Source organism: Manis javanica, chromosome 9 (assembly GCF_040802235.1).
Source record: "Manis javanica isolate MJ-LG chromosome 9, MJ_LKY, whole genome shotgun sequence".
Taxonomy (NCBI): Eukaryota; Metazoa; Chordata; class Mammalia; order Pholidota; family Manidae; genus Manis; species Manis javanica.
This window is the reverse complement of record NC_133164.1, coordinates 118,222,952-118,243,920: the sequence shown is the minus strand read 5'-3', so window position 1 is coordinate 118,243,920 and position 20,969 is coordinate 118,222,952. Positions and strand designations below refer to the sequence as shown.

At 40.5% G+C, this 20,969-nt stretch overlaps 1 protein-coding gene across 2 annotated transcripts in view; it reads right to left on the bottom strand.

Moving 5' to 3' along the window:
* The window catches only part of DOK6 (docking protein 6), a 309,246-nt gene extending 289,541 nt beyond the window's left edge, over window positions 1-19,705 (bottom strand). The window contains exon 1 of one of the 2 annotated variants that reach the window (XM_037000763.2): window positions 19,423-19,705. In XM_037000763.2, the coding sequence (XP_036856658.1) occupies window positions 19,423-19,488 (66 nt within the window). In that variant the 5' untranslated portion in view covers window positions 19,489-19,705. The remainder of the gene's footprint in view (window positions 1-19,422) is intronic. The other variant, XM_037000762.2, reaches the window with a different exon arrangement.
* Between the last annotated feature and the right edge of the window lie 1,264 nt (window positions 19,706-20,969).

The window sequence follows — 20,969 nt, the reverse complement described above, 5'->3', positions numbered from 1 at the left end:
GGACCACAAAACAATGGGACAGAATGGAGCCCAGATATAATCTAAACAAACAGAGAGACTTGGCGTATGGAAAAAATAGTTTTGAATGTGAGTGGAAAAGGGAAGACTATTTAACAAATAGTGATGAGAAAATTGGCCAGTGATAATTAGAAAATTAATTTGATCATTATCTCACATTAACAAAGAATTATTTAAAGTGAATTAAAAACCTACATAAGAAAATTAAAACTGGCAGCTATTAGAATGCAATGTAGGAGAATCTATTTATAGTTTTAGGTCAGAAAAGACTCTCTCCAGAATTAAAAAAAAACATAAATATATATAATTATAGAACGCTATAGTTAAAATGGTTATAAAGATAATCTTTCCCAATTCTTTAATAAAAAGATAGATAAATACAGTCAGGGAGAGACAATCAGAAAATTAAGTATATTGTTTAATAATTTGTGTGAGTTCTTTAATTCTAATGCAGAAATAGTTTTTCAACATTTTAAATCAGAATCATTTTGATTTAAAATGGCAACTATCAGGTTAGAGATTGCTTAAAGAACTGCATTTTTAAAAAATTATTCTTTAGAAATAAAAAATTTCATTAATGGTGATACAATGAATACAATATTTTAAATTCAAAGTTTACGTGAATACATATCAGTTAAAACTATCTTATAAAGTAAATGTGACTATAGGATAATTGAGAAAAATTAATTTCATGGACAAAAAAATAAAATGAAATCTAAGAAAAAAGCACTACAAATAATTTAAAGGAGGAGGGGGAAAATAACATATTGTTTAGGAATTCTAGACAAAGTTCTGTAAATGAGATGACTTTTTAAGTGGTCTTAAATAACAGCACTGTAACGAGTGGGAGTAGGATAAAAAATATTATATAGAATAAATATGTATAATCTAAGTGCCAGAAAGGGGATATTTCTCTATTTACACATAATCATGCAATACACAAAAGACACTATTCTGAATATGACACTAAAGCTGTTCTCTACCTTTGCTGCCCAGGCTGATTCTATTTCGCACTTTTGGTCAATAGCATCCCGCCTGCCAATCCGGGTCTTACATGCAGAATAGTTACTGTATTACTTCCTGCTGAAAATCCTCTTCTAAAAGCCAAAGGACTGCGCGTTAAGGTCGGATGGAGTTCCATATTATTCATTTGACTCCTGCGTGCTATTCCTTTGCATAAATACTACACAATTTATAAATTCTAGTGCAAATACACAAGTTAAAAAAATTTTTTTATTTGCTCAGAGATGGATTTGCTGGGTATAGGATGGCACCTGCTTACCAAATACTGCCAAATCTTTTCCCAGATGGTAATACCCAAATGCACCCTCTCCTGAATTTGAGTACCTCTGATTTTAAATGTCTTCTAAAATCGGACCCTGCCTGTCCGGACACTTTACATACAGGGTGGTGCTGGAATCCTTGAGGTTCATGGCTGCAGACGTTCCGAGGTCCCTTTGCCCTGCCAGGTCTCTCCTCCCTCCACACCCACCTGGTGGGCTTGCCTCTTCCATCAGAACCAACTTGGATGCCTCCACCTTTCTGGTGCCTTCTTGGTTCTCAACGTTCCCTCACAGCGTTCTTACCATCTCCCCTTGCAAGCGTGTGGGACTTTGTGTGACAACCGTATGTTCACCTTTTTGACCCCTTCTTAGATGTGCTCCAAGAAAGTAAGGGTCATGCTCTTTGCTCTCGTGTATCCTGGGCACGTACACAGTGCCTGCACAGAGCAAGCTCTCAATATATTCAATACTCAATTAATCAGTGTTTGAACAAGATATGCAAAAACAGCTTTTCTCTAAACCAGCAGTAACCAGTTAGAAAATCTAATTTAAAACAAAAAAAAAAAGAATTTCACTCAAAACAACGGTAAAAATGTTAAAATGCATTAAGTAAGTACAACAAAATATTGGAAATACATATATGAAAACATCAAAAGTTGAACTTGTTGAATGAGCTCATGGATAAGAATATTTCATAAACACTGGTGAAAAGTTGGCTATCCATGTGGAAACAGATTCCAAATGTAAATCTTAAAACAAGGATTAATTACAGGTTGATTGAAGGGTATTTAGAAATACTGAACACACTAGAATAAAATAGAGAAGACCGGTTTTCCATTAATGGTGTGGAGTGGCTTCTTAAATAAGACATAAAAGGTACATGCCACATACATAATAGATATTGATTTCATTAAATTTAAAATATCACTAAGACACAGCAAATCATAAGCAATTTAAAGGCAGGCCATAATATAAGAGAAGATAGCTGTATAATGTATAAGTACAAAGGAATACTATTCAAAATATAGCTAGAATTCCTATAAACCATTAAGAAAAAATATCACATAGAAAAGTGGGCAGAGGTAATTTAGGAAACCTGGAACATCAGTGGGTCAGTAATCATATGACAACGTGTTCAAACTGCAGAAAAAAATGTAAATTTAAAATATGCATTAACCCAAGAGAGGAAAAAGGTCCACTTAAGAGTACCAGATGTTGGGGAGGAAGCACAGCAAAGGGCACTCAAGTTCAGGAGAGGGTGCATTTGTATATACCATCCGGGCAATGATTTGCTAATCTTTAGTAAGCAGGTGCCATCCTATATCCAGCAAATCCATCTCTAAGCATATAAAAGAAAATTTTTAAACTCTTGTGTATTTGCACTAGAAAATATAAATTGTGGAGTATTTTTACAATGCAATAGTATGCAGGAGTAAAATGAATAACGTGGAACTCCATTAAAATGATTAAATCTCAAAACATAATATTGAGCAAAAACTAGTATGTTTCCGAAAGCCACAACATGTATGTTTCCAATTATTGAAAGCTGAAAGTACGCAAAACAACACCATATATTAAATATAAAAATATAATCAATGTACAAAATTATTCATAGAATTATAAACATATAAAGCTTACTTCTGAAGTTACTGTGTTGGGATACACAAAGGACTTCAACATTATTCATTTTATTTATTTTTTAAAAATCTGAAGCAAATATGGCAAAATGTTACCTTTTCAGGGAAGTTTTATATTTACTGTATGCTTGAAATACTTCATACTTTAAAGAAATACGGCAATATCAATTGCTGCTGAGGACGTGATAAGAGGTCTGTCATTTCCTTAATTCTGAGCTTATAAATTAGAACAATTACTTGTAATCAATCTGAAAACATCTAATAAAGTGAAAATGTACATGTTTTAAAAACCTATAACTCTACTTCTATCCATATAGCCCAGAGAAACTTGGACACATGTGATTGAAGAGAATTATATGGTTTATATAATAGCAAAAAGTGGAAAAACCTCATAAATGTCCATTAACAGAGGAAGCATTGTTTATTTATGCACTACAAGACAATGCAACTATTGAAATGAGCAAACTAGATGAATCCTGAATACAACTGTTGAATGTTTTAATGGCAAGAGCTTCAAACAGGTCTTCAACTCTCAACATTCTTCTATCTTCATTCAAACCAGAAAAAGTACTGGTAAAACATGGGCAGTTCCCATATGGTGGCTTGTAATATGATTCTGTTTTTCTAGTATGTTTGAAATATTGCATAATTTAAAAAACCTAAATGAAACAATGGAAGGTATGGGAGACAGCTTTGAATTACAAGTTTAAGTTTCATTAATACTCTAGGTAATGAGAAACCATGGGGAATTTTAAGAGGGAGGAATTAGATGCTTCAAACTGAAATTTAGAAAATTAATCTGGCAGGAGTACAAGGATAATCGAGCAAGCAGTAAAAAAGAACCGTTGGGAAGTCTCGCCAACACTTCAGCCTAAAGTTACAGAAACAGAATGTCCACTGGAAATAGACCCCAGATGACACAGACATTCCCAGGCAGCACCAAGGGGCTGCGGCCCTGGGCTGTTCATAGTGAATCACAGGAAGGCAAGAGCCAGTGTTGTCTCTGGATGTGACTCTGAGTCATTTTGAAATGAGTGGCGGTGTTAATAAAAATATCTACTTATATATATTTATATGTGATGAAGTGGCTGGTTTGTGAAGAAAAAATATTATGTTCTATTTAGACTCCTTGGCTTGAAGTGCACTAGAGGTAAGCAGGAGAAGTGTCGTAGAAATTTGGGCATGCAAATCTGGAGAACGGAAGTGAGATTGAAGTTTAAAGTGTCTACTTTAGAGAAGTCTTTTGAGCAGTGGGCCTAAAACCACAGGGCTGAGGACTAAACAAGGATTCTTTGGGAAAGAGGATGCATTTCAAACCACAGACCATTTAGAGAACTCTGCAATGGTGGGCGCTGAGAGGGTAGAGGGGAGCGGAAGCCGGGAGAGATGCAGTGGGGCAGGGATGCCCTGCAGATGTGACAGCAGGTATCAGAAGCAGAGGGCGTGTGTTTTGGGCTGGAAATGGGCGAGGTATATATCGTGGAAAAGATCCGGAAGGCGGAGTGGCCTGCCTGAATTCTGGTAGCTGACACAAACTGAAGTGCCATTTTTTTTTTCAAATTTTGAATTACAGAGAAGAGCTAGTCAGGCACAGACCAGGAGGCCCGGCACTCCAGGCGAGGAGGCACAGCAGCCCAGTGCAGGTGCAGGCCAGGCACCATCACCCCAGCAACCGCCGGCCGTTCCCATCCCTTCCCGCGCGTCAATTCATGCACATCATTTTGTCGTCAGGCTAATATGTCTAAAATATATTTAATCAAATTAATCGCCTTGGATTAAAGTCCTATCGTGCTGTGCCACTTGGTATCAAATGTAAAACCCAGAAAAGAGTTTTGGCGAAGGCACAGAGAGGTGTGCATCCCAAAGGTGACAATAAATATAAAATATTCCAAAATGATATTCCTCCCTCACTGTGGCAAGTCAAATCAGTGCTGTTGTTCAGAAATAACAGTATCTATAGGTAAACGGCGGTGCCAAGGGTGTCTCTCATCTCATGTCTGGCCAGGCTGCATGTTATCTCCTCTTTACAGCTTGCAGTGACCCTGGGGAGGGTCAGTTTGGAACTCTCAAGCAGAGGCTTAAATCATGTCAATAATCTGAAATACCGGGTTTTCCTGAAGCACGGGTCTGTGGAGAGTTGTTTCAAAGACAAAAGCAATAAAGCCGTTGGTAGAAGAGGGGGATCGATCAACTCCACGTCATAAAATCACGTCCTAAAATCAACACCAGTACGATGACAGAAAGCCTTCTTCAGAATTACACTTGTGCATATAGGATCATTTTGAGAAGGTTTTTCATGTTTAAAAATAAAGACAGCTGAGCAGATGTCATTTAGAGCGAGGGAGGCCCGGTTCTTAGGGCAGGCGGGCTGGCAGACTGCACACATTGCACGGGAAGTGATAAAGAGATCTGAGGAAGCCCTCCTGACGTCCCCTCTGAGATTAGGAATCGAGACATTCGGCAGAGATTGAGCATTGGAACCAAAGCATTAAATGGTTCCCAACTATATATGGGGGGAAATCTATGTAAAGTAGGAGCTCCAGAATTTTTATAGGTTAATAAGAAAAAGGCATCCTATGCTATTGAATACACTTGTCCTCAAAACATGTGCAGAAGTTAGGAGAGGAATCTTACGGCACTAGAAATGCATGTAGAAGAACCGAGCCTTCGACGCAGTGTGTTAACGCACCTCCCTGAAAATCGCAGTCTTCCAATATAAAATGAAGACCAGAGGTATAAATCTCTGCCTTGCCCCCTGAGGAGTGTGCTACTTTGAGGGAGACTATATGTAAAAACATGCTTTAAGCTGTAAAATACTATAAAAACATAAGTTGTGGGTATGATTTTTCATGGAAAATTCCTCTTGCTGGAAAACAGTGACCGCAGGTTCTAATTCTATATTATTGAAATTTTTCAATCAATATTAACAATAAATACATGCATAAGGAATAGTCGAACTAGCAACTGCAACAAAGGAAACATCAAAAATAAGAAATACATCTAAAGATAACACTGCAGAGCTTTTTGTTTTAATTTAGGTAACTTTTAAACCAAAACGACATATTCCCTCTAAAAAACTAATGCACTTTGGGATTTTTTTAGTCATTATATGGTTTGTTCTTAAGGAAGCTAAATTGTAATGCTTTCTCAAAGACTTTCCAGAAAATGTTTTTAGGTGACCTTAAAAATAGATATTTTGTAAGAATAAAGCATTGAATAGCATATTTTTTAGGTAAGATATAAGACATCTTCCGGGCTGATATACTACCCGACAGCCTTTGCATTGCAAATAAATTGGTGTTTCTAAAACTGATCACAAAGGGAGCAACTACGAAGTGCCCCCAGGCATGACTCCTGTACATGTCAATCAAGCCCATGGTTAGCACAGTTCTGAATGTATACTTTACTTAATTTAGCAAAGATTTATTGATTGCTCTCTTTTATACCAGGCTGTCACTGGGTTTTATGCATCATTTTATCCCCTATACATGGTACACACTGGGCTTGCAGGTTTTAATGCCAGTTCTTCTTTCACTTCTTTGCACTGCTTCATCCTTGATATATTTAATATTAATATATCCTTAATATACATTACATATTAATATACCCTTGATTTTCTTTAATTGAAAAAAATGTACCAAATATGTTACAGATTCTATGCGCAGCAGAACAGCATTTCCTTCATCGTCGATTCTGGACCCTGGACAAATCGTGTATGTCCAAATGCTTTAGGTGTCGTTGTGCCATTGTTTTAAGTAATTGTATTGCTCCCCGTTCATTTTTCTATCCAGTAACTGAAATAAACCTGTCAGCAAAGAGCATAACAACTGAAACTACTTAAAGACTTTATTTGGGACTTTATATACTTTCTACTCTTTATTTACTTTATATATAAAGTGTATTTATATACTTTATATTTCTACGTGAAAAGGAACTGCAACCCGATACCACCTTGAGCATCAGAAGACCTAATGACACTTTTTGGATGGAAATAGAGCTAAGTGACCTTTTCCTGGAGACAAAAAATGAAATTTTATTGTTGATATGCTGCTGAACTTTATCTTCTCCTAAGTAAGGATGTTTTCTAAGATCTGAACAAGGCGCTCACCTACAGCTCCATGTCAAAGGCAGGGAAAAGTTTTGCACTGCTGTTTGCTTCTGGAGTCGATGGAGTGTGCAAGCCACTTGGCTCCTAGTTAATTAAGGTGTCCTGTGGGCAAATGCAGCTTATATAAACCTCATTCCACAGAGAACACTAAATTGCCACTGCAAAATGATCAACATTTATGGTTTTTATAATTCAGAGAGGAAGACTACAGCAAACTAAAAAGCCTCTGCACAGCAAAGGACACCATCAAGAGAATGAAAAGGCCCCCTGTGGAATGGGAGGAAACATTTGCAAAACATCTATCTGATCAAAGGTTAATATCCAAAATACATAAACACCTCACACAACAGAACAGCAAAAAACCTAATAATTAAAAAATGGGCAGAGGACTTTGTTTTCCAAAGACATGCCAATGGCCAACAGGTACATGAAAAGGTGCTCAACATTACCAATCATCAGAGAAATTCAAATCAAAACCACAGTGAGATATCACCTTAGAAGGCTATCATCAAAAAACAAATAACAAGTATTGGAGAGGATGTGGAGAAAAGTGAACCGCTGTACGGTGTTGTTTAGAATACAAACTGGTAGAGCCACTGTGGAGAACAACATGGAGGTCCTCAAAAATTTAAAAACAGAACTACCATATAATTCAGCAATTCCACTTCTGGGTATATATCCAAAGGAAGTAAAATCAGGATCTCAAAGAATTATCTGTATCCCCATACTGACTGCAGCATTACTCACAATATGCTTTCTTTGTTCAGAGGGCTGCTAACATGTGTGTTCCTTTTCAAAGGGCTGTCTCAGGGAGCCTGCGGTATCTGTCAACAAACTCTTTCAAGGGTCTGACGCATCACAGACTAAGCATTGTTTTACATCTTGTAAAATATATTTACTTAATGTTCATGGAGCACAATGAGGTTTTACAACCCATTTTACAAATACAAAAAGTGAGGCTCATACGTATTTGAAATTTCCCATCGGTCACACAAGTATATCTGGCAGTGACTAATTAAATCTGGCTGCCTGATGCTAAAGGTCACTCTCTTTAAATTACTCCCACTATAACTGTGCCCGAAAAAATCACTTACGTTTGTTAAAAAAAAGGGCTACACTTTGACACCCGTCTTACATTTTTTAATCAAACTTTTATTTTGAGGTAATTAGTTCCATTGCAGTTTTAAGAAGTAGTGCAGAGCTACCCGGCACACCCCTGACACAGTTTTCCCCAGGGTAACTTCTTATAAAGCTAAGTCCAATATTACAATCACAAAATCAACATTAATACAGTTAAGATACAGAGCATTTCCTTCCCCACAAGGATGCCTCATGTTGCCCCTTACCACCGCACCCCCACAGAGAAGAGGTAGGTCCTCATCTCTAGCCATGACCTCTGGCTGCTACTAACCTGTTCTCCACTTCCATCATTCTGAATCTGAAGAGTGTTATGCAAATGAAATCACACATAACCTCTTGGGGACGTTCTTTTCACTCCCTCTATGTAATTCTCTCACAACTCATCACTGTGTGTATCAATACTTTAGTCCTCTTCGTGGCTGGCTAGTATTACATGACAGACATGCACTACAGTTTCTTTAACCATTCATCCAACGATGGACATCTGGCTGGTTTTTAGTTTGGGGATATTTCAAATAAAGCTGCTATGAACACTTGTGTATAGGTTTGTGTATGAACAGAGGTTCTCATTTCTCTGGGACTGTCCAGCAGTGCAATCAATGGGTCATACAGCAGTTGCATAATTCATTTGTGTGAGAAACAGAAAACTTGTTTTCAAGAGTGCCTGAACCATTTCACATTCCCAACAGCACTGTATGAGTGGTCTAGTTTTCCTGCCTTCTTGCCAGCAGTTGGCATTGTCATTGTTTTTTATTTTAGCCTTTCCAATAAGTGTATATTGGTATCTCTCTCAGGGTGAGTTTTAATTTGCATCTCCCTCATGGGTAAGAGTGTTGAATATCTGTTCACGTGCTTATTTGCTGTTGGTGTATCAACTTTGGTGAAGTGTTAGTTCATGTCTTTTGTCTCTTTTCTAGGTGAATTGTTGTTTTTTAATTTTACTATAATGTTTAAAAGTTTTTTATACCAGTTATTTTATAGATAATATGTACATTTTGAATGTTGTTCCCAGTCTATAGCTTTTTTTCATCGTAATAGACTCTTTCACAGAGCCAAAGTTTTTAATTTTGATGAGGTTTTATCAATTTTTCTTTTTATGAATCATGCCTTTGATGTAAACTCTCTGCCTAGTCCTAGTTCCCAGAGATCATCATCTACATTTTGGATGAAATTTTATAGTTTTACTTTTTACATGTAAATTCATGATCTATTCATAGCTACAAGGTGTGAGGTTTCTGCTAAAATTCCTTCATTTTGCCTAGGGATGTCCATTTGTTGAAAAGGTACCTTTCCTTCATTGAATTGTTTTGGTATCTCTGCCAAAAACTCATTAGGAATATTTGTATGGATTCCTTTTTCAGAAAAACATTTTCTTAATTCTGTGGTATAAATATATGCTTTCATCAAAGTTCCTACCCTCCGCCATTGGTGAAAAGAATAATTAACTAGTGATGCTCTAAATATCCAAGTGAGGATTGACTACAATAGAAAATTAATTATGGTGTCTACATATATTGTTAAAGACAACTATATAATTCCTTTAATAATTATTATTTAATATATTGTTTCTAAAATTTAAGTGGGTCACTTCCAATAATAGCATTTTATCCAGTAGATGTATTAATTGCTATTAGTTGTAACAGAAGCTGAGACTGGCTGATTTAGACAGAAGGTAATTTATTAAACTTTTCATTACTTCAAATTAGGAACAGTGGGCTGGAGAACCAGGTTCAAGATTAAATAATCATGACTGATCCCTTAAAAAATCACTAAAATTTCTTGATGAAACCACTACCATTAGGTGCAACAGTCTGCATTGTTTCTGATTTTGCATCAGTAAATTGATCCAGTAGAAATGACTACTGTGTCACCCCCTGTGAAGGTCTCTCCTTTGCATCACCTTTTTTTTACCACTAACTCAAAGTCTGGTTATGAAATTGGCAATACCTAGCTCAGTTCTCATGCCCTAACAGCAAATGGAAAGCATATTTCTGGCACTTGATCTCCTATAATATGCGGCATGATTTGCTGTCTTCAGCATCTGTAGCTGATAATGTGGGAGCACTCTCTCAATATTTGGAAGAAGATTCAAAAGCACTCAGAGGAAAAAAGACTGATTTTCAAAAGCCGACAATAAAACCAATAACTAACTTCTCGATGCAAACAGTAATAGGCAGAAATGTATTTCTTCTCAGTGCTGGAGAAAAACACTCCTATATACGTTGGTGTTAGTCAGTCACTGAATTACCCAGTGCCTTTCCAAGATACACAACTCACCCCTAGTTGGCTTCCTCATCAAGTTCCACTTCCGTACAATACCTTCTATACACCCACGATTCAGCGATGTTGCTAATTTGAGAGTAAACATTTAAACCCTGTGAAACGCGTAAGGGAAGTCCTGGGTTCTTGGAACACTGCCAGCCCCTTTACTCGGGACCTTCACCTCAATGCTCCACACCATCCAGACCCAGGTTATTATTTAGGTTATTATTTCCTAAATAATAACCTATTTAGGTTCTTATTTAGGCTCCTCCTCCTGCGTGGAATTCTTACCAAAGCCTTCTTCATTCATGACTTCTCAGCTTGGGGGTCATTTTCTCTGTAAACAACAACAGCAGGTGCTGCCTACTTAGACTCGCTATGTATTGGCCACATATTACCTCAATTCTCTCTCTCCCCACCCATCCATCTATACCTTGCCTCCTCAAGTAGTAAAGAAAGAACAAAAGCAACCCCTTAGATACCAGGAAAGAGGTGCTGCAGATACTACCAGTAACCATAAACCCAGACCTGTGAAGGACATGAAACTGGCTCCGAGCTGTAGAGTTTTGCTCTTTAACAAAGTCTGAAGCACTGAATCTCCAAAAAGGAAAATAATTTAGCGTCATTCAAAACATACTGAGTCTTCAGTACAATCTAACAGCCCTGGTATTTAATGACTTGGATTAGAACACAGAAGTCAGGAAAGGGAAATGTTTCGGTAGTGGTCACGGTGCTGGTAGGAACAGCAGCCAGGTAGCAGGAAAGATGACATGCGCAATGATGCGATTCTTAGGGAAGTTTCCTAAGCCCACTAAATTATTTTAAAAGTAAATTTCTGCAAAGAAATCTGCATTTTATCCCTTTTGTGTTCACACCATAAAGCATTAACAACTGTCAGTAAATTAATATTATGTGATTGATTATTGGACAACTAACTTTGTATTTCAGGAATGCCAATTCAGATGTCTTAGCACTAACAACCATGTATTTAGTAGTTTATAGTAATCTAATATTTTATTTTCCACCAAATCACCACTGTATGGCAATAGTTATCTGCCCTGACATCACAGTAAAAACCCCTGGGGAACTTTAAAAGCATATCCATGCTCCAAACCCAGCGACCACCAAGAAGGAAAAGCCCAAGCTCTATAGATAACTCCAATATGCAGGCGTGGTGGAGAATCATTTTTTTCCCAGGTCTAAGTAATAAAGAGGATTATGCAAAGTGTTAGAAAGCAACAGTATGTGCATTAAGTAGCATTCAAAGTTTTAAACAGATGTCATTTTAAATATATAGAAGAATGCATTTCACATAGTCAAACTCAACACCATGGTTTGGCACTTGACATACTTTTATTTAGAAGACTTAGAGCTAAACCTTAGAGATTCTAGAGCATAATGAAGCCTATAAAAGCATCAGTAAAATGACATGGATACTTCCTACAGCTCAGCCCCTGGGTCCTTAAGTACTCCTATCTCCCAGTAAGTGAAATGAAAAGGCACTTTTTCAAAGCAAGTTCAGATATGTAAAATATATTCTTTGTATTCTTTTTCTTGAATAGTGTGTGAGAAATTTTACAGGAGTTCTATTAACAGGGAAGTACAGGATTTTCTCTAACCAGGTGCCAACCTGTAAAAGTTATAGTTATTGAAAGATATGCTAAATTTCAGCTTTAGACTAATATCAAATATTTTTTCCAAACAAAGAATGTGAACATGTAACAATATCTACAATAAAAACTTAGCTTGTATGCTACTAAGACATTTTTATGAACATTTTCTTCTCTTGAGGATAGCAATTCAGTATGTATGAGCACTAACATGTCATTTGGAATCTATATATACACTATTTAATATATAACATATATATGTATGCATCCATGCATGCACATATAGATGTCTCTATGTGCACACACACACATATATACATACACACATACATACCTATTTTAAAGAATAGCAGATGGTCAGAGAAAACAATTTCATATTTCTTGTGATAGTTTCTTTTTTCTTGTGATGAGAACCTTTATGATCTACTTTGTTAGCAACTTTCAAATATACAATACAGTATTATGCTGTACATTACATCTCCAGAAGTTATTTATCTTATAGTTGGTAGTTTGTTACTTTAGACCCCCATTAGCCACTTCCGCCACCTCCCACCCACCAATAATAGCACTTCTGTCTGAAATATATATAACTGAAAGTTGAGTCAAGTGAATGATATTAGCTTCACACTATGTTATCAATTTAAGACAAACATTTCCTTTGAATCATACACACAGCTATGTTGTTACCTAAATATACTGCAAAGTAGAAGCTAGTAGATATAACACTGAACATGGAGTTATAAAACCTAGATTTGAGTAAACACATACATTCACACACACAAATCCAATCTGTGTTTCTGTAGCTCTTGCTGATTCATTTTACTTCTTTTGAATTTTATTATAAGTATAAAATTGGAGTAAGATTAAATATACTTTCAAAAGCATGCTGGGAGAATTATATCATATTTTTGAAAATTCTTTCTTAGCTGTAAAGTGCCTGGTACACAAAAATGCAACATGATTATGTTACTATTATGAAGTCTCAAGCTGGACTTAATGTGTTTGACCTCTGAGTCATTGTACAGTTAAGCCAAAATATTAGTCAAGTTTTTTACAATGAATTCAGTATGATAACAGGCAAGAAATTGTGCACATGTTCAACAATTGCAACCACCATTAATTTCAAACTGCAGGAAAGAATAGTTTCTTTATTAAATTTATTTCTGATCTCTGCTAATAACAAAATATTCCTTATTCTACCCAATCTGACTGACAGGTGCATAGTTTCATTGAGGAAGTTTTACAATATGAAAATGACTACTCAGAGGATAATCCTGCTCTGTACCATCAAACAAAACTAACAGAGGTTAATGCAGAAAGTTAATGAAAATGTTCTCTGTCTAGAATTCTTGAGATCTCTAGACAAAGTTACCAAAAACTGAAGGAAAAATATATACTGTGAGCAAGTGAAGCAAGAGCAATAAAGCTGAGGGGGAAGAAATTATAGTATCCTCTTTTCTAATTAATTTGTCTCATTTGATAGGTAGGTATTACTTTTTCCTTAAAACTAGTGTTTCAAAATTTACAAAATCTACAATAATCTGTAAGTGGTGAGAATATAGGTAATTTTAATTTTGTTTGTATTGCTTGCTTTTTATCTTCTGGAGTTTCTATAATGAAGTGGATATAAATAGAAACAGACCAATAATATGAATACTTAATAGTCCTACTCAATGGTGTTCACATGGACTATTATGATCCAAATAGAACACATTACAAAAATAATTCTTCAAAAGGATGACAGCTATTTTCAAATACATAGGATTCAAATTAAACTACTTTTTCATGTTGTTTTAGACTGCTCCAAAATATCAACCATTATTGAGCACTTTTGAAAGACACTGTGGAAATTGGGATTGTAAATTTTACAAAGGTATTTGACCACTTGATGATTATCCTACTGACAATTTATTTCAGTCACATGAGATTTCCCTAAGTACTGAGTATAATCTTTGTGATCCAAGGGAATGTCACCTTTTAAGGTTCACCTTGCCAGCAGTCATGTGTAAATCTATCAAGATCAAAACTGAGATGTGAACTTTTATATCTCACCCCTGATTTAATGGCTGCCCCCAGGTACTACGTTGGTATAATCACTTAATATCAAAATCTAGCAAAATGTCTGGGTCTGATTTCTACAATTAGGCTTCCTTTTATTTCTTGGTTTTTAGCTTTAGGTTTTGAAAAGTCAAAGAACATCAGGCATGCCCATATGGACACAGAGGGATTCTTAAAAAAGGAAAACATCTCACTAATTTAGATAATGGGAGTTTCTAAGAATACCTAAAATGTCATACACACAAACATACAGTTGCAAATAAATTAATACACAGGAATTGAATAGAAGGTATACACAATCATCTTCACCTCTAAAATTCCAAGAACCAAAGACTTTTGTAGGTATCTCTATTTACTTATACATATAGAGATATAGAAATAACTGGCACGTACACATAGTGTTAAATATATATGTAACAGTCACCATGAACCATATCCAAAATAAAACAGTGCAAATAATCAGAATATTCAGACATTTTAAATCCACATTTAATGAGAAAGAAAGGAATGATAGATAACTCTGAATATAACAGATTCATTTCAGAAAGCAATACTCAAGATCTGCAATATTCTAGAAAGAGTAGTCTTAAACACACCCAATACAACTTCCACATCTCACATCTTAAATCCCTAAACTGAGAATTCGTATCCGCGGTCATGATCCCGAAAGTTCTTTTGAACTTCTGAATGGTCAAAATTATCTTAAACACATTTACTGCATCTAATTCTTGGCAAATTGGTAATGCATGTCATACAAGATGTAATCAGTCTTCACAAAATGGTTTCTACAGATTTGGGAGACCAGAGAAATTTTTAAATGCTCTAATAGACCAAAACTATATTCAAATGCACACACAAAAATTCCCATTTATATTAATGAATGAACTCCCATAAAGCGGTAAGTTTTCATGAACAACTCTCATGAAAAACTACTCCCGCTCCATCGTTAGAGAAAAGCTGTTTGTGGAAGGGTGGGAAAACTCAAAGACTTTACAGGAAGAGGATCAATAATCACCAAGCCAGGAATGAAAGTGTTTTGAGGTTTTAATCAAGGAGAGAGAGAGCAGAATGGCAAAATGTAACTGAATACACAGTAAGTTGTTAAAACATTTTGCTGTTTCCCTTACAGCTAGGTTGGGGCAGTGACCTTTCCTGGCCCTAAAGCACCATGAGTAGTAGTGATGCAGGAGGTATTTATTGTTAATGACCCTCAGTTAACACAGTGTCAATCTGGAATATTCACAGACCCCCCCCCCCACACCAGTGTATACTGCCTAATAAACAGTAGATGCTCCACAATCATTTGACTGTTTGTTGAATGTGTAAATGGCACTCTATCCTGAGACACTCCTCTGATACCCACACAAATCAATACCAATCCCTCACCTGGCTTTGAGAATAATTTTTTTAACATTTTAGAAAATGCTATTTGTCTCTGTACAAGGTGCCTGTGGAAATGCACATTGATATATTTGGATAGAATTCCTTGTAAACGAAGTGAGGGCTGTCTAGAATTAGTAAACTGTAGCAGTCTGCAATTTGTAAAGTGGTGGTGATGGTGGTGTCACTCCATAATGTTGCATTTACTTTTGCTACATTATAGCCCATAAGCCAAGTGTGAAGTTATTAATGGTATCAGTGGTTGAGTTCCTAATTCATCTGCAAACCAAGGACACCTTGGATATTTTATAATTGCTAACTAAAGTTAACCCATCAGTGGTCGGAAGAAAATAGATAGCAAATTCTAAGAGAAAAACAGTTCTCGATCAACATACTTTTGCTTTGTTTTAGGTTTATTAGTGTTTTCAATGCCTTTTCTTAAAAAAAAAAATACTGACCCACATGGTACTTTAGGAATTATAGTACCAATCATGCAACAGATAAGATGGCTAGAGGGGGGACTAAACCATTGTAAGGGCTTCTAAATCCTGCCAAAGGAAAACCATATATCCATAGAAACAATAATACGTTACAATGAAAAATTAACACAGGATTTAAAGAAATGACTGTCAGAGTCATGTCTTTATAGTCTTAATGATGTAATGCCTTTAAAAATTTCACGATGTATTAACATATTTTTAAAGGACAAGAGGGAAATTTAGGAAAATATTATCTACTTAAAAAAAATTTTTTTTTCCCAAATGGAAGAAAAGCTGATTAATGAGACAAATTGCAAAGCAAACGTTTGAAAAAAAATTTTAAACAATTACTACTTGGCCCCAGTAGTTGGCTAAGGAACTATCCTCAACAGGCAGCTATGGAATCTCTAAGGATCACATGGCAAATGGCCTTCCACCACTTCTACTGGAAGCCCCTCTGCATGGGCTGGCCCACTGCCCCAGGGGCAAGAAGGAAAGGTTTTCTACCCTCATTCAGCATCAGACGGAGCTTCCAATGAGGGGCAAAGCATACATTAGCATACATTAGAACATTCTCTCAAAATATTTTCATGCCATGATAATCCCTGATACAACTGGCCTTAAAACCCGGCTTTTCTGTCCCCTTAGACTATTCTAAAACTTGGTTTTTGAAAGCATGAATTCTGTACGTAACAACCAACTATTGGGGCATATTTCATTAGAATTATTTTTATTTTGAAGTTTAGTTTTGAATATCAACTGCAGAAGAATAATGATGTATCTTGTGAATTAAAAATACAATTTTATTTGGAAAAGTCTATAGTTCTGAGTCTATAAAGTTAGTAACATGAATTATTAACTATGAAAATGTAATTTTATTGTTCACAGTTCCTATTTCTAGGATTTTTAGTAGGACTATACGTTTTTATTTCTAAGGTACACATTTGTTTAGTTTTACTTATGAGAACCACTTAACTTACTAAAAAACTTTAAAGAACCATTTGTGTGAAGTTTTGTCATTTAAATCCATCCTTCTGAATACTAGGCTATTCTGAATAGGAAGTCTCTCAAGTTTTTTAAATAAAAATATTCTCCAAAGTAGTCAAGGTTAATTTAGTTTATTTTGATTTAACATTAAAACAGACCAACACTGTTTTATCAAACTCTTAAGCTCACATTTCTCAAATAGCAATGGAAGACAAAGAGCAGTGAATCTGTAGATAAACATGTTTTTACTGTTTTCTATGAAGGCTGTCCTTTTTGAAGGCATTGCTCCAAACACTGAGTATGGAAAGATAGACTGGAAATGTAAATACCGTATACATTTGCACACATGTTCGGGGGAAATGGTGTCTAAAAGGGCGTGTAGAAGGCTGTTAAGGCCACAGCTCCCTAAAAGCACTCTGTGCCTTTTCCTTGGATGCTGTCTTTTAATTAGTTCGCACATTCAGTTTCTATTGTACGAAATCCTGGAAAGCTCAGATGGGGAATGGAGGAGGAATCCTAGACTCCAGGGCCCCAAGTGCGTGAGAGGAGCGTTCTCAGTGTGACTCCTCAGTCTCACTTTCACGTACACAGTGACTCTGTGGCAGCAGATACACATCTCCCCGGGGACCCGAATCACCCCTCAGCTTATAATGTCTGAGGTGTCAGACACAATTGGGATTCCAAGAAGAAGGGAGGGCGAGAATGATGAGCAAGCAGCCCGTGGGCGAGCAAAGGGCTTCGAAGGGCAAGTCCCTGAAATGGTTCTCCCCTCCCGCTCTAGCTCCGCACATCCTGTCGCCGCTGGTGGCTGTGCGGGTGACAGGTCTGAGCACTGCGTCCCTACAGTCAGAAGCCATCAGCCTCCTGGGCAACTGCAGCTTTTCACATGGCTTCTTCCTCATCTCCCGGAAAATCACGAGGCGCTCTTCTCTCCCCCAGAGCGGCCCTAGCAGCCCGACTGCGGGTCTGCCCCCGCGCCTGTCCTCTGACCCCCGCGGGGCGCGCAGCAGCGCACCGGGCGCAAAGTGCGCGGGGGGTGGGGGTGGGGCGGTGGAGGGATGCAGTTTGTAGTCCCGCCTTGCAAAAATCTGCCCAAGTTCGAGACTGGACCCCTCGTGTCCTTGGGGTGCAGTCTTCATCCTCTACGTGCAGCCGAGCAGAGGCGGCGCAGTCTGCCTGGTCCCCTCCTGCCGCCCCAACACCTGCGCCCACCAACTCCCGACGGCGCGACTTCTGGGTGCACGGTGATCCTTGCCCTTTCGGGGACTCTGCCCTACGTTGGTTCAATTTTCTAACGATATATTTATCATTTGTCTTTTTTTAAATGAGTAAAGTAACGAACTTCTCCCCCCTCCTACCCGCATCCAAACTGGAGCATCTGGCACCCCGCGGGGAGCTCAGGGACTGTGCCGGCTCCAGGCCGCTGTGCCCCGGGCTCCGGAGCTCCGCAGAACTGGACCGCTGGGGCGGGGAGGCGCCCAGGGAATCCGGGAGGCGGGCGCTTTCGCTCCCCAGATCGAGTTTCCCTACCCGCTCGGGCCCGGCTGCCCAGCCCCCATCGCGCTGCCCCGGCCCCCTGCGCGTCGACCGGCCCCCACGCCCGCCGAGTCTGGGAGGCACTCGGCCCCGGTGCCCGCCCCTCTGTCCTGTCCCCTCCTGTCCGCACCCCAGGCCCTCGAAGACCGTCAGCGCGCCGCGCTTACCTCATGGTCCGGTCACTAGACAAGTTTTGGACCCCCTGGGGGGTCTACACTGTTTCTCTCCCGAGTCAGGCAGAGCATCTCTCAAGGAAAACTATGGAAAGGTCTCCATCAGCTTAGCTGTCGCGACCGCTCCCGTGTCGGCGGCCGTGGGGACACACCTGCCCGCACGCGGGCGCAGGTGCACCTGTCCGGGCGCACGCGGCCAGGGCGCCTGCCGTGCACAGCTAGCTGCTCAGGCGCGTTAACCTCCCTGGCAATCGCCGGCGGGGACGCGAGGCTCGGCTCGGGCATCAAGAATTCCGAAACGGGCTCGGGAAACGGGGACCGATGATGGAGACTCTCAGTCCGCACACAGGAGCATCTGCCCGCCTCCCGCACACACAGCGATTCCACCCGACAGGCGCACACTTTGGGGAACAGACCACTGTGGGTTGCACGGTATACAAAACCCCGCCGGGCACATTCATGCTGGCCCTGACAACCCCTTTCGTCTACAGGACTTCTCAGCCCGGGTCCAAGCCAGCCACGCGCGCAAGAGAAACCGGGACCGAGGCGCGGCCGGGCCCTCCGCCGGCTGTGCGGAGCCCCCGAGGCAGGGGCGGGCGCCCCGCCGGCCGAGCAACAAGCGGGCCCCTGCCGGGGGCCGGCTCCCTCCCGGGCCCCGGGCCCCGTCCCCGCGCGGTCACCCCTCCCCGCCCCCCAGCCTCGGCCGCGCCGCGCGGGCGCCGGGAAGGAGGCAGCCGGGCCCGCCACTCACCCCCAGCTTCCTGCTGCGGATCTTCACGTAGCCCTGCTTGACTATGTCGTTAAAGTTGGAGGCCATGGCGAGCGCGCGCGGGCCCGTCCGCCCGGCGATCGGCTTCCCGGAGGCGACAGCCGCCGTGCGCCGCCAGAGGCGCGCCGCGCTCGCATGCAGCCCGCCGCCGCCCGGGGCCCCGAGCTCCCGCCGGCGCGGCCGCGGGCTGGGTGGCGGGGCGGCCGCGGGCGGGGAGGCGGCCGGCGCCGCGAGCAGCGCCCGCCTCCGCGCGCCGGTGCTCCCCTCCGCCGCCGCCCCCGGCAGCGCCCGCTGGCTGGCGCCCGGCTCGGCGGCGCACGGCTGGCCGGGGTGCACCGGCGCGGCGCCCCGGCGCGGGGGAGGGGCGGCGGGGGGGCGGGCGGACTCGCCGTGCGCTCCCTCCCCCCGGCCCGGGGGCGGCGGCGCTCCAGGATGCTGGCGAGACGCGCTCCATCACTCGCGACTCGGGCGCGAGCTCCGTCCGCCGCCCGCGCCTGGCCCCGCGGCCCCAGCGCCCTCCCGGCGTGGGGCTCCGGGCACGCGGCTGCTCCCGCCGGGCTCTCCAGCCCCATCCCACCTGGACCCGGGGGAAGGGCTGTGGGGATGCTCCCGACCAGGGGCAATCGGGAGAGAAAGAATGGTTTGTTTCAGTGGCCGTGTTCACGGTGCATTTTTATTCCCTAACACACGCTCGCGTTCCCGGTCTTTGCCCGGTTAGCAGCGCTGATCGCCGCCGAGCCCTTCCTGGTGCAACAAAGAGGCCAACGGTGCGCATGTGTCTGATCCCCCCGCCGCCAGGGAGCCCGAGCAGTCAGCCGAGGCAGCCCTTCGCACGTCCTCGCCGGCAAGCAGCGAGGCCCCGAGTGGGTTGATTTATGCACGCGTCTGAGTTAACTGTGGCTAAAAGTGGCTGGTGGCTTTTCATCTTGGAGCGGAAATGGAGACCATAGCTATTACCGGTGGATGTAAATGATTTATTGAAATGTTCAAGTTGTAAGGACAAAACAACGAAGAACTTTCTCTCCCAAATGTAGGAACGCGTGACGTTTAGAAGTAGGCAATTTTCTATTGCAAAGACATTTTAATTTAAAATTTATCTCATATTTGTGAGATGCCACTGGAAAAGTGGTACTGGATTTTGGCTGGAGGCAATGTATGGATTTTTGCTATAAGCAAGAATATTTAGTACCTAGTGGCTTAGGATGTTTCTAATTTTTTAAAAAGTATAAAGATTGAAAATCTTATGTGACTCCTTTATTTATAGAGTCACTTAATAACAGTTCAAAAGATCATGTTGATTTTTCCATGTTTCCGGGTAAAAGTTATTAACCCTATTAGGAACATAATACTAAGCAGGAAAGGAAACTGCTTGATTGAGAGGAGAAAAAATACAAAAGCTTGAAGACAAAGCAGCATGCCCCTCCCCCAACCAAATGGCCTCCCCAAGGGTGGTTTTTGTCCTGTCATTAGCAAGAGTGTCCATCTAGTGTCCATATAACCCACTGGAAACTCAACTTTTCTTAACAGCT